The 13,101-nt window shown below is 60.8% G+C and overlaps 1 protein-coding gene across 1 annotated transcript; it reads right to left on the bottom strand.

Moving 5' to 3' along the window:
* Positions 1–1,738: 1,738 nt before the first annotated feature.
* MEX3D (mex-3 RNA binding family member D) lies at positions 1,739–8,541 on the bottom strand. The gene is made up of 2 exons (XM_024739997.1): positions 8,469–8,541; positions 1,739–2,610 (listed from the first exon to the last, which is right to left on the bottom strand). The coding sequence occupies exons 1-2, from the start codon at positions 8,527–8,529 to the stop codon at positions 1,739–1,741; spliced, it is 933 nt and encodes a 310-aa protein (XP_024595765.1). The 5' UTR covers positions 8,530–8,541.
* Between the last annotated feature and the right edge of the window lie 4,560 nt (positions 8,542–13,101).

Raw genomic sequence — 13,101 nt, 5'->3', positions numbered from 1 at the left:
TCTTCCGACCTCTTCCAGCTTGTGGTGGCCCCAGGCATCCCTTGAGGCTGCATCACCCTAGCCTCTGCCTCCGTCTTCACCCTCTGTGTCTGACTCTCCTCCTCCGTCTCTTATAAGGACATTAGATTTAGGGCCAACCTAATTCAGGATGATCTCATCTCAAGATTCTTAATTACATCTGCGAAGACCCTTTTTAAAAATTTTTATTTATTTATTTTGGCTGCGTTGGGTCTTCGTTGCTGCGTGCAGGCTTTCTCTAGCTGCGGCGAGTGGGAGCTGCTCTTCGTTGCGGTGCGCAGGCTTCTCATTGCGGTGGCTTCTCTTGTTGCAGAGCACGGGCTCTAGGCACATGGGCTTCAGTAGCTGTGGCTCACGGTCTCAGTAGTTGCAGCTCGCGGGCTCTAGAGCACAGGCTCAGTAGCTGTGGCGCGCGGGCTTAATTGCTCCGTGGCACGTGGGATCTCCCCAGACCAGGGCTCGAACCCGTGTCCCCTACATTGGCAGGCGGATTCTTAACCGCTGCGCCTCCAGGGAAGTCCCCGCAAATACCCTTTTGTAAGCTCCCATCCACAGGTTCCAGGGGTGTATCTTTTGGGGGCCACGAATCAATGCACTCCTCATCAGAGCTGGCTGCTTGTACCTAGGTGTATCCCCATTCTTTTGTTGCTTTTGAGGCACACTGTGCGGCATGTGAGATCTTAGCTCCCCGACCAGGGATCAAACCCGTCCCTCTGCAGTGGAAGCATGGAGTCTCAACCACTGGCCCGCCAGGGAAGTCCCAGGTGTATGCCCATTTTACAGATGGGGAAATTCCAGCAGGGCTGGGCTGGAACCCTGCGTGTATGTGGCCCTTCCTGAGACCCACCTGTGGCCCTGCAGCCTGGGGCTACTACTCTCAGTTGGAAGATCTGGTGTGGCCGTCACTCGCTCGTGGGGTGCCCTGTCCATCTCTGGCTACTTCCTCTCCATCCCTGTTGCCCCATCAGACGCTCCTGTCATCCCAAGCCCCTGGCCTCCTCCTGGAAGCCCTCCAGGCTGCTCTGCTATGCCTTCCTAGCTTTCCTAGCGGGCTGTCCCCCAGACCCCTCATTGCCCATTCCTCAAGCCAGCAGCCTGTGGTCACCTAGCCCCTGGGTTTGTCCCTGGAGCAGTCCTGGGCCCCTCCCTCTCACCACACCCCGTCCTACACACACTGCAGCGCTTCCTTCCCCACCTTTGGAACTTTCGTGCCAACCGCCAGCTGACCACGGTGCAACCCACGGTCCCCCAGTCCTCGACTCCAGGCCAATCCCAGTCCCGAAGAGATGTGTCCAGCAGCCCCACGGACCATGGTCCTCTGCTCCCAACTAGGTGACAGGGGGACACCACCTGTGGCTCATCGCTCAGATGTTCTTTGGGGACTGGTAGGTGTTAGGAGTCATCCTGGGACGAAGGTTTGCATACCTGTTTCCCTGTCTGTACAATGTCAGGTGGACCCCGTCCTACTGGAGATGGGGGTCCCACACACACCACAGAGGCGGGCAGATGCCCTAGGAAGTGACCCCCTGGCACCATCCCCTCCACATGGGTCATAGCCATCCCCATGGCTGGTTGTCCCCTGGGATGTCAGGTCCTGAGCTTCAGGAAAAGGGGACCTGGCTGGACCACCTTTCGGTGTAGCCCCGATGCCGACAGCACCTGGCTTGTGGAAAAGCCTGGAATTGGGGTATCCTGAACTCTAACTCTTGTATCTGGAAGACTAGGTTTTTTTGAAGGCGGGCAGGGGCGGGGCCCGCTCAAAGGGCGCCCAGATGGTGGCCGCGGTGGGCACGATCAGGTCCAGCGCCAGGAAGTCGAAGCCGAAGTCGCAGTCCTCGGGGGCGGGTGGCCCCGCGGGGGCCCCCGGACCGTCCCCACCGAAGGTGAAGCCTCCGTTGCCCGAGGTGCCGTAGGGGCTGGTGGGGTCCGCGTCCGGCACCGGGATGGTCGGCCCCCCTCGGCCGCCCGCATAGAAGGCCTCGGGGCCCCCCGGGGTGCCCAGAGCAGCGTCCCCCCGGAGGCTGGCCGTGGGCGCGGGGGGCCGGCGGCCCGGGTTGGGGGCCTTGGCCCAGAGGCCCGCGGCTGCCCCGAGCAGGTCCAGGCAGACGTCGGTGCCGTTGGAGTGGAAGTCGCTGTCGGGGCCAGTGTCAGTGAAGGCTCCCGTGCGCAGCGTGATGTGGGCCTCGATCTCCTCGCGCGCCCGGTCCACGTTCTCGGGCATGCCCGTCACAGCAAACACCGGCTCCTTGTCGCGCCCGGGCGTCACGATGTACGTGTGCGTCCGTTGCTGGATGCGCTTGATGGTGGCGCCCTTGGGGCCCACCACCAGCCCCACCACGCGGTAGGGCACGCGCACCTGGATGGTGGTCTGTCCCGGCAGGTTGGGCGGGCCCTGCGCGGTACCGGGCAGCCCGCCTGCCTTGCTGCGCGTGGCGCGGATCACGGAGAAGTGCTCGGCGGCCGACAGGATCTCACGCTTGGCCATCTCCACGTCCTCTTTGCGGCCGGTCACGATAAAGACCGGCTCCTCCCCACGCACCGGTGTCTTGATGTACGTGTTCGTCTTGGCGCGCAGAGCCTTGATCTTGCACCCTGTGGTGGGGGAGGGGGAGACACAGTGAGGGCAGGGACCCCTCCCCAGGACAGCCCCTCCTGGGCAGCAGCTGCAGGGGCCAGCCAGTGTGCTGGGTTAGGAGGCCCCACCTTCGGGCTGTGATCTCAGGCACTCGGCGTCCCTCCCTCCAACCTTGGGCGTCAGTGTCCACTCTGGTCCTGCAACCCCTGGCTCTGTAACAGGGGGATTGTCCCAAAGGCAAGGAGGGACCCTGTTTTAGGTTGAAAGGCGTCCCCCCAAATCCATGTCCACCTGGAATGTCAGAATGTGACCTTATTTGGAAATAACATCTTTGCAGATGTAATTAGTTAGGGTGAGGGCATGCTGGATTAGGGCGGCCCTGAATCCAAAGACCAGTGTCACTATAGAGGAGGGACATGTAAAGACACAAGAGAAGATGGCCCTGTGAAGACGGAGCCCAGGGTTGGAGTGAGACAAACACAAGCCCAGGAACGCCAAGGCCTGTCAGTACCACCAGAAGCCCGGGGAGAGGCTGGAACAGATTCTCCCCTGGAGGGAGCATGGTCCTGCCCACACCCTGATTTCCACCTTGCAGAACTGTGAGGGTTCATTTCTATAGTTTCAAGCCATCCAGTTCATTTTACCAGATCTAGGACACTAATGCAGACCCTCCAACACCAACTCCCTGACAGGAGGGGAAACTGAGGCTCGGATTGTGGAAATGGCCTACGACTTCTTCCTGACCATGTGACCCTCCCCCAAGAGCAGATCCTGGGCCCCATATCAGGACGCCTCCAAAGGCCCTCAGTGGTCCCAGCCTCTGAGGGGAAGCTCGGGGACACGACCTTGTGGCTTCATCTTTGCTGCCTGGGCTGGGCTGGGCTAGGGGGCTGACCCTGCGGAAGGGGGCCAGGGTGGCCGTTGGGGAGAGGGTCAGTCGAGCAGGTTCTTTGACTGGGTGCCTCTCCCACCACCTAGGCGGCCCTCCTGAGGTCGACTGGAAGCTGCCCCTGAGACATCTAAACACCAGGCGTGGCCGGCCCGGGGCCCTGACACTCACCCCCCCACCCAGGGGCCTTCTGACACATCTTGAGTCCGGACCCAGGAGTCTGGGAGGACCCCCCACCCCCAAGTTCTGGGGACGCCAGAGGGACACAGGGATATTGTTGCAGTGCAAACAGAGGGCGGCATTGAGCGGTATAACAGCGTGGCTAACTTCTCAGCGAGGGAAAATACAAAGTTAGCGGGACGAGCTGTCTGCCTGCCCCCAAGGAAGTCAGAGACACGGGGCCTGGGCGGGGGGCAGCCTCACCCCCAGCACAAAGAGGTGAGGAGGCAAAGAGGGCAGGAGCCCCCCATCCATGGCTGAATAAAAGGGGGCCAGCTGAGTGGGGGTCTGAAATCTCCCAGGGAGACACTGCTTTCCTCCCATCTCCCGGCCTCGTGTCCTGGCCCCCAGCCATCCCCACTGCACCCGGTGTCCTCCCCGTCGGTGGCTGCTGACCTGGGCTGCCTCCACTCCTGCCTGGATGGTCTCCTCCCCACTTGGCTGGGGAGGCCCCTCCTGCAGTTCCCCTGCGCCTGACCTTTCCCATTTGTCACGTCATCCTCACTGCTGCACCCCACCGTCCTCTCCCTTCTCTGCATCACATCACAGCCCGGCACCCTCTCTTCCAGGAAACCCGCTCTGACTATGCTGGGCCAGGCCCCAGCACACACTTCTCAGAGTTTCTCCTCACACCCTAAGTCTGACTTTCTGGACTCCCCGAGGCTGGGGGACTGTGTTGTAAGGGCCGGCAGACTGGGACTGCCCTGGGCACTCAAGGGACCATCCATGCCTCAGTTTCCTCACCTGCCAAAGGAGGGCAGAAACACACCCAGCCTCACAGGTTTGGGGCAGGACCCGACCGGCCACAGACTGGAGAGTGGCCCCAGACCGGTGCCTGTCCTCATGGGGGAGCCTCGGTGGGGAAGGGACCCCTGGGCAGGTCAGGGCTGGGGAAGGACCCTGCAGCTTCCCGCTTGCCGGCCCCCATCCTGCTCTGACCCAGAGAGCAGCCTTGGATGGAGGCCTCAGTGGCCAAGTAGAGCCCAATTAACCATCTAGACTTCAGCTGTGACATCCACTATCCCCCAAACCCCACCCACGCTAAGACCCTGAGAGGTGGCAGAGCCTGGCGGGGGGGGGGGGGAGTGGAACTGCACAAGGCAGGAAATTGGGTTTCCAGGAGTGATCCTTGGGGCTACCGCCAACTGGTGGGTGCAGCAGAAATGCAGCTTCCCGGGCCCTGCCCCAGGATTCCAACTCAGATAACCGGGGAAGGTGGCTGACTGCCCCAGGCCCCAGCAGGCCCCACCCTATGGCAGCCGAACCCTCCTCAAGAGGGGCAGGGCCAAGGGTCCCCACGGGGGGCCTAGATGCAGGCAGCCCTGCTTCCCATTGCTCGTGACCCTGTACTGGGGTCCAGGCACCCCTGCACTGGGCATTCAGGGAACCAGGCCACACGGGCTCTGCTCCAAAGGAGCCCACGTGGTGACCACAGGCCACACTTATCAAGGGAACCTCAAAGCCATGTGCGGGGAGCTGAGGGGCCGCCCTGGGGAGGAGGCTGCGTGCCGGGGGAGCACCGCTGGCTAAGGGGACAGCAGGGACAGAGTTCCAGCAGGCCAGGGCTGGGACAAGTCAGCCCGATATACTGCCACTCCCAACACAGCAGGGTGCTGTCCCCAGGGCGAGGCTGAGTCACAGTACGGTGTCTGGGGGCAAAGCTGGCTCACCTGTGAAACAGGGCCAGGGAAAGCCCCGTGCAGGCACGGAAGGGTGTGACCTGCCACCCGGGGGCCCCGTTCTTCCTACGCCCCCCAGTGGGTAGGTAAGAACGTCAAGGCAGGGGCCCCCGACAGGCCTGCAGCGTCCCACAGGGGTGGGGCCCCGCACAAGGGAGAGAACAGCGAGCGAGGGATGATGGAAGGGACCCTGGCTGGCTGGCAGGTCACTCGCTCCCGACCGTGAGCCGAGTGTGCTGCAGACCCAGGCCTGGCTCTGAAGACCCAACCCCGGCCACCCCACCCACGGCCATTCTGCCAACTGGGGCAAAGGCAGCAAGGCGGGGGGCGCAGGGGAGGGTCTCAGAAGGAACTGGGCGCCAGCCCCCTGACATTTGATGACCAGCTAGGGTGACAGGCTCTCCACCGCCCCTTCTGAGTTTCCACTTTTCCTGTTTGTGGAAGGGGGCCACCTCCCCACCACCCCCAACCCTGGAGCTTTGGAAGGTGGAAGGTTCTCTCCTGACTCACCCCTGCTCCCTGCAGGGCAGGAAGAGCCAGGAGACTAGGGCTCATATCTGGGCCCTGCCGACCAGCTCTGGCGGCACCTCCGCTCCTGCAGCCTCTCCCTCCCCGTCTGTGCCCCGAGGCTGCAGGATCCTCTCTGGGGGACACCTCAGGGCAGGTTGAGGCTGCCTCTCAGTGGGTCCAGGGCACCTTCTGGGCCCCTCGGCCTCTGAGAGGAGAGAGCAACGCAGGGGCTATAATCTCCTGCCTGTGCCCAGAAGGTGCATGGACCCATTTCAGGGCTGAGAAAACCAAGGCTCACAGAGCAGCAAGGGGGTATCCAGGAAAGGGCGAGCCCGGGTCTGTGGCTCTCGTCAGCACAGGAGGTCGGGCAGGTGAACCTCCTGACCCTGCACTCCAGAGAAGGGGGTGGCCGTGGGCCTGGGGTCAGACAGAAAATAATAAGTTCAGGGTAGGCCGTGCCCCTTGCCCTAGGGACAGCAGGGGACAGGTTCCATGTCCAGGGACGCACAGGGTGGACAGCGGGGTGGGTAACCGGAGGAAGAGCACAGAGTCCTCCAGGCTGTGCTTGAGAACTGGTGGCAGAAACTGGGAGCCACAGATGCTTCTAGAGTAGGGAGACACAAGGGCTGCTGCAGTTGCCAACCTGTCCTGGCATTCGTACTCTCCTCCCTGGTGCCCTGCACCCCACTCATGGGGTGGCTACAGTGTGCCGGCCCGGTGCTGGGATAAGAACCAGCAACTGGCTTGAGAATCCCCAAGACAAGGGAGCTGCTCTCCCCCCTGCCACAGAGAGGGGCTCTTGTGCTCAGAGTCACAGGGCCACCCTAGTCTGCAGGGAGAGCTGTCAGGGCCCAGGGACCCCCAGAGCCTGCCTTGCTGTCTGCCATCCGCAGGAACCCAGGCTGATACCCTGGGTACCAGCGGGTACCAGAGGGACACGCGGTACCAGTGGTCAGTGTGGAGCCTGGCGACCCAGCCACCAGACTGCTCAGCATGTAGGCCAGGGATCGGTGCCCCCTGCTTGCGGCCCGCACCCCCGGGGGGCTGACACGCGCATTCACATGGGACTTGTCCTCAGGCTCCACCACCAGGTGGATCAGTCTCGTGACCTCGGGTGACAGCCCCCAGCCTCAGTCTCCACAGGCTCCTGGACACTCAGCTGGGAAGCAGCTGTCTTGTTACAGGTCCCAGTGAGGTTACTGGGGACAGGGGCGGCAGAAGGTGATGACCTGAATAGGAAGGAGGCAACTGGGTGGCAGAGGGGAAACGTCCGGTCGTGGTCTCGTGGTGCCTGCCGGTAGCCGCAGGGCCCAGAGAACGGTTTACGGGTCCCCCTCCCCCCGGCTCCCATTCCTAACAGCGGGTCCCCGGGCCCAGCACCACGCCTGGTCCTCCTTGTGTCCACACATGGGGAAGACAAATGAATGACTGAACGTACCTGGGCCCGAAGCCAGAGGGCTTGCTACCCCCTGGCCCCACCCACCCAGAACTAGTAGAGAGCGGTCTCCAAGGCATCCCTGCGGTCCTCTGCTCGTGGCACTTAGGACGACAGGTCACCTTGAGACTCAAGCCTCTCAACACCCTTCTCTAGCTCCTGTTACTGAGGGTCCAGAGGCAGGGACCCCTAGCCCCACCTCAAGCCCCGCCCAGGCCCCACCCCAAGTTCTAGAACCTGGCTGTGCAGCAGGGAGCCCGGAGGTGCGGGCAGGAAGGCAAGAAAGTTGAGGCTGGTGGGCAGGCAGCTAACAGGGTGGGTGGGTGTGTGCTGGGCCGGGCACTGCCCACCACCCTCCAGCCCGCCCGCCCCGCAGCTCCAGGGCCAATGAGCGGCCGCCGGCCTGATGTCACCCTGCAAATCTCAGCCTGGCTCTCTAACAAAGAGAACAATGGGGCAGCCACAGGGACACTCCGACAATGCCGCTCCGGGACCCGCACACCCTGGGTCTGTTGCTGGCCACCTGGCCAGGGGAGGGCTGTGGGGCAGGACCCCAAAAGTGGCTTTTACGGGGGGGGGTCCTTGTGCATCCCCCAAATCCCTGACTGGGGGCGGAGAGCCCGGTAGGGATCCTCTCTCATCCTGTCCTGCTCCCCATCCCCAGCAGGGTGCCCAGGCTGGCAAGTCTCGATGCACCCTCTCTGTGCCGCCAAACTTATCTCGACACTGCCGGAGCGCCCGCGCCCCCAGCCCCAGCGACCCCCCAAACCCGAGCGAACCCGCCCCGTGCCAGTTTTGGGTGTGGAGCGGGCACTGCCCAGCCCGGCCCCCTTATCCCCGGGATGCCACCAGTGGCGGCCCAGGGCCCGGGCAGTGAGCTGCACGCAGGGGCCTTTCCCGGCTGCAGGCGCCCAGACAAAGGCGGCAGCGGGGCCGGAACGCCGAGGGGAGGAGCGCGGGCTGCGCCCAACTTTCTCCCGCGGCCAGCGGCAGGACAAAGGCACACAGGCGGCCACCGAGGCCCGAGCCCACGCGGGGCGTGGCCGGGGTCTGGTGTCCAGCCGCGGGCTGGGCTGGGTGGCCCCTCCTGGGGCGAGCCGCGAGGGGACCCCCGGGGAGGCGCCCCCGACGGCGGCCACTCACCCTGGCGACCCACGATCTCGGCGACGTGCTCGGAGCTGGGCACGGGCACGCACTCGGTCATGTTCACGCTCTTCTTTTGGGGGCGCGAAGGCGCCCCGCCCCAGTCCTCGCCTCTGGGCCGGTGTCCCTCCCCCGAGGCCCCTAGCGCCAGGGCTGGCCTCCAGGCTCCGCCCCCCTTCCCCCGCGCGATCCCCGCACGCACCTGGCCCCTAGGGCCCCCCCGAGAGGTCTCGGGCACCCACATCCCCCATCCCGGGAGAGTGCCCCGAGCCGAGATCGCGCCACGTGGTGGTGCTTCCCGGCTTGGGCTGGTTTCTACCCGCCAGAGCCCTCGGACGTGAGCACCGCCCTCTAATGCTCAGAGAGCAGCCTAGCGTGCCCACGCCTAAAGCCAACCTGTCCCGGTGGCCCTTCCTCCAGCGGCCTTTCAGGGCCTTCTTTTTTCCTTTGGGGCGAAGGAGCCGTCCGGTTTCCCCCTGTGGGATTTCTTTTGGTGAATGGATGGGCTGGGATCTACCCCACCCAGGTTGTCCTACTGGGTCCCGGAGGGGACCCGGGACCTAGTCCCTGCTTGGCTGCGGGACCTCAGGCCAATTGCATGGGCTCTTTGGGTGAGAGAGGGGGCAGCCCGCCCCTTTTGTCCAGCACTGACCTCTCACCTGGTCCACTGCCATCCTCACCTGACCTGGGTACCTGCCCCCCACCCCATGGAGTCCTTCGGCCACAGCTGTCCACGACTGGATGGCCCAGAGTTCGTCACCTCTCTTCACGAACTCTGTCTTCCCTGGCAGGTGCCCCCCCCCCTCTTAAGGGACCCCAGTTCCTCTCTTAAGGTCTTGGACTTCTCTCTTGTGTGCTTGAATGCTCGCTCGGAAGTATTAATTACTTCATTATAACTTATGTTCAGGGACTTCCCTGGTGGCGAAGTGGTTAAGAATCCGCCTGCCAATGCAGGGGACACCGATTCCAGCCCTGGTGGGGAAAGATCCCACATGCCGCAGAGCAACTAAGCCGGTTTGCCACAACTACTGAGCCTGCGAGCCACAACTACTGAGCCCCTGCGCCTAGAGCCTGTGCTCTGAAACAGGAGAAGCCACTGCAATGAGAAGACCACGCACTGCAACGAAGAGTAGCTCCCGCTTGCTGCAACTAGAGAAAGCCTGCGCGCAGCAATGAAGACCCAAGGCAGCCAAAAATAAATTTCTTAAAAAAAACCCAAAAAACAGGAGGAAGGGGAGAAGCATCATAAATAACTTTTTGAGACACAGAGGAAAATGCCAGAAGCCACCAAAACTGCTGAAAGTGGGTCTGGTCCGGGGAGCATGGGGCTGGGCATGGCTATTTTCCATGATGGGGATTTTAGTGATTTTTTTTTTTTTTTTAGCTACACATATATTAGTTTTTAAACGTGTTGAGGCAACAATGTGATAAAAACACCACGGCCAGTGAGGCTCAGTGGGGGCCTGGGTCTGAGCTCTGCTGCTGAGCGCCCCTCCAGCACTGCCCAAGGCGGGGTGGCAGTGGTGCCTCATCCAAGGTCATGTTTTGAGAGAACAGTCAAGGAAAAGAACTTTGTTGCCAAGGAATATAAAACCACAAAACTGCCTTCCCTGCACCATTTCCACGTTCAGTCTTCCCCCTCCAGTTATTAAAATGTGCTTGTGGCAGTTGATTTTGGAGTGGGCTCATGGTTACTTTTGTGAATTGAGTTGGGTTTGAAATAAAATTTACATGCAATGAAAGGCACCTGCTTTCACTGCCCTGTGCATAAGCTCTTCCTGCCCAGATGAGCGGCTGCAGGACCCACTTGGCTCTCCCCTCTGTCGGTCACCTGGAGCAGTTTTGCCTCCTCTGGGGCTTCACGTAAACAGAATCTTTTTTTTTTTCCCCCTTTTTGTCTGTACCGCGGCACATGGAATGTCCCTGACCTGGGATCGAACCTGTGCCCCCTGCAGTAGAAGCTCGGAGTCCTAACCACTGGACCGCCAGGAAGTCCAGGGAATCGCTTTGTACTCCCTCGTGGGGCGAGTTTTTTGCACTCGGCCTAAGTTAATTTTTGTCATTTTTTAAAGACTCGCGGCCAGGCAGCTGTGCATCCAGGCTCCTTCATGGGCCCGTGTGGGCTGCCTGCTCTCCCCAAGGCTGCCAGGGGCCCTCTGTCTCCCGCGAAGCTGGTTCCCCACACCTCTAGGGCCGGCCAGGATCTGTGCACAGACGTCAGGTTCCCTGAACCCCTGATATATATATATAATTTTTTGATAATTTAGTTTTGGCTGAGTTGGGTCTTCGTTGCTGTGCACGGGGTTTCTCTAGTTGCGGTGCACGGTCTTCTCATTGCAGGGGCTTCTCTTGTTGTGAACCACGGGCTCTAGGTGCACGGGCTTCAGTAGTTGTGGCTCGCAGGCTCTGTAGTTGTGGCACACAGACTTAGCTGCTCCGCGGCATGTGGGATCTTCCCGGACCAGGGCTTGAACCCGTGTCCTCTGCACTGGCAGGCGGATTCTTAACCACTGCGCCACCAGGGAAGCCCCCTGATATTTATTTTTAAAATTTGAGATATAATGTACACATATTAAGGTGCACCCTTTAAAAGTACACAATTCAGTGGGTTTTTTTAGTAAATTAAAGAGTTGTGCAGTCATTACCACCATCAATTCTAGAACATTATCAGGAATTCCCTGGTGGTCCAGTGATTAGGACTTGGCACTTTCACTGCTGAGGGCCTGGGTTCAATCCCTGGCTGGGGAAATAAGATACATCCCGCAAGCTGGGCGGTGTGGCCAAAACAAAAAAATGATCATCGGCCAGAAAATGAAACCCCTTACACTTGCGCCATTACCCCCAAGCCCCCTACAGTCCCAGCCCTGGCAACCACTCGTCTACGGATTTACCTTCTGACATTTCACATGCACGGAATCAGACACTGTGGCCACAGCAGTCAGGGTTCTCCAGAGAAACAGAGCATAGCAGAGGTTTACCATAGGAATTGGCCACACAATTATGGAGGGCTCTGTGTGATTCAGTCCGAGGCCAAGGGCGCGAGAACCAGGAGCTCCAGGTCAGGAAGAGAGGGACGTCCCAGCTCAAGAAGAGAGAAGGAACTTGCCCTTTTGCTGTCTTTTTGTTCCACTTGGGCCCTTGATGGGTCGGATGACACCCAAATGGGTGAGGGCGGATCTCTCAGTCTACTGAATCAAATGCTAATCTCTTCCAGAAACATCTGCACAGACACACCCGGAAATGTTTTACCAGCTATCCAGACGTTCCTCAGCCCGGTCAAGTTGACACCTACAATTAACGTCACAGCTTGCTTCTGTGTCTGGCTTCTCTCACTGAGCATCGTGTTCTCAAGGTCCATCCACGTTGTAAACGAGTGTCAGTGTTTCTCTCCTTTTCACGGCGAAGCGATGCTCCCGCGTGTGGAGGGACTAGATTTTTTGTATCGAACCATCCCTGGATAGACGCTTGTTTCATCAATTTTTTTAAATGAACAAATAAATAAATTTTTGGCTGTGTTGGGTGTTCACTGCTGCGCGCGGGCTTTCTCTAGTTGCGGTGAGCAGGGGCTACTCTTCATTGCGGTGTGCAGGCTTCTCAGTGCAGTGGCTTCTCTTGTTGCGGAGCAAGGGCTCCAGGTGCGTGGGCTTCAGTATTTGTGGCACGCAGGCTCAGTAGTTGTGGCACGCAGGCTCAGTAGTTGTGGCTTGCGGGCTCTAGAGCTCAGGCTCAGTAGTTGCGGCGCACAGGCTTCGTTGCTCCACGGCATGTGGGAACTTCCCGGACCAGGGCTCGAACCCGTGTCCCGTGCATTGGCAGGCGGATTCTTAACCACTGTGCCACCAGAAGCCCAAACTCCATCCTTTTTAAAAATGTGTTCCTTCCACCCTCATGGAGGAGGGGTAGGGGATGGGGAGGAGTGACAACCCGATTTGCAGGGGTCCTGTCGCAACCCCTGAAGGGGACAGGGGGAGGATCTAAGAGGTGGCACGACCCCCTAGTGACAGGTAACAGCTGCACCGCTGGCCCTTCCTGCGCCAGGACCTGAGCTCAGCTCCCAGGGCGGCTGGAGAAATGCACTGCTTTTGGTGAGATGCCCTTACTTACTGTGTGGAGGCTGCTCCGGCTGCCCTGGCGACCACACCCCAGCAAGGTTCTGTGCCTGTCCTCCCTGCCCCCTGCCCAGGGCTCTGAGAACAACAGCCTCTGTGGGGCAACCTGCTTCCAAGTCCTTCAGTGACCACGGAGCCTGGGCATCAAACACCTGAGCTCAGCGCTGGGGGCTGGTGCGAGGGCGGGGGCTGGGGGGTGGGCAGTGAGCAGATGGGCCTCCAGCCGGCATTCAGTCTGGGCCCTGGACCTGGGGAAAGGCCTCACCCTCTCGGTCCTGATCTGCCCGCTTGGGAACCCTGTGGCCCACCGGCCCGAGGCCTGTGGCTCCTGCAACGGACTGCCCAGCACACAGCTGGGGTGCCAATGCCACACCTGGATTTTGCATCAGCTGGGGACCGTCTGGGGGCTCGGTGCAGAGGAAGACGAGCAGCCCCCAGGCCCCGACACGCCACTTCCATATCCATCGAGAGGTGCCCGGACGGAAGGCAGGTTGTGCTCCTTTTCGAGCCCCAGGTAATTCATA

Source organism: Neophocaena asiaeorientalis, unplaced genomic scaffold (assembly GCF_003031525.2).
Source record: "Neophocaena asiaeorientalis asiaeorientalis breed wild unplaced genomic scaffold, Neophocaena_asiaeorientalis_V1.1 scaffold469, whole genome shotgun sequence".
Classification (NCBI taxonomy): Eukaryota; Metazoa; Chordata; class Mammalia; order Artiodactyla; family Phocoenidae; genus Neophocaena; species Neophocaena asiaeorientalis.
Note: the sequence above shows the minus strand (reverse complement) of the source record. Positions and strands in the feature narration are given on the sequence as shown.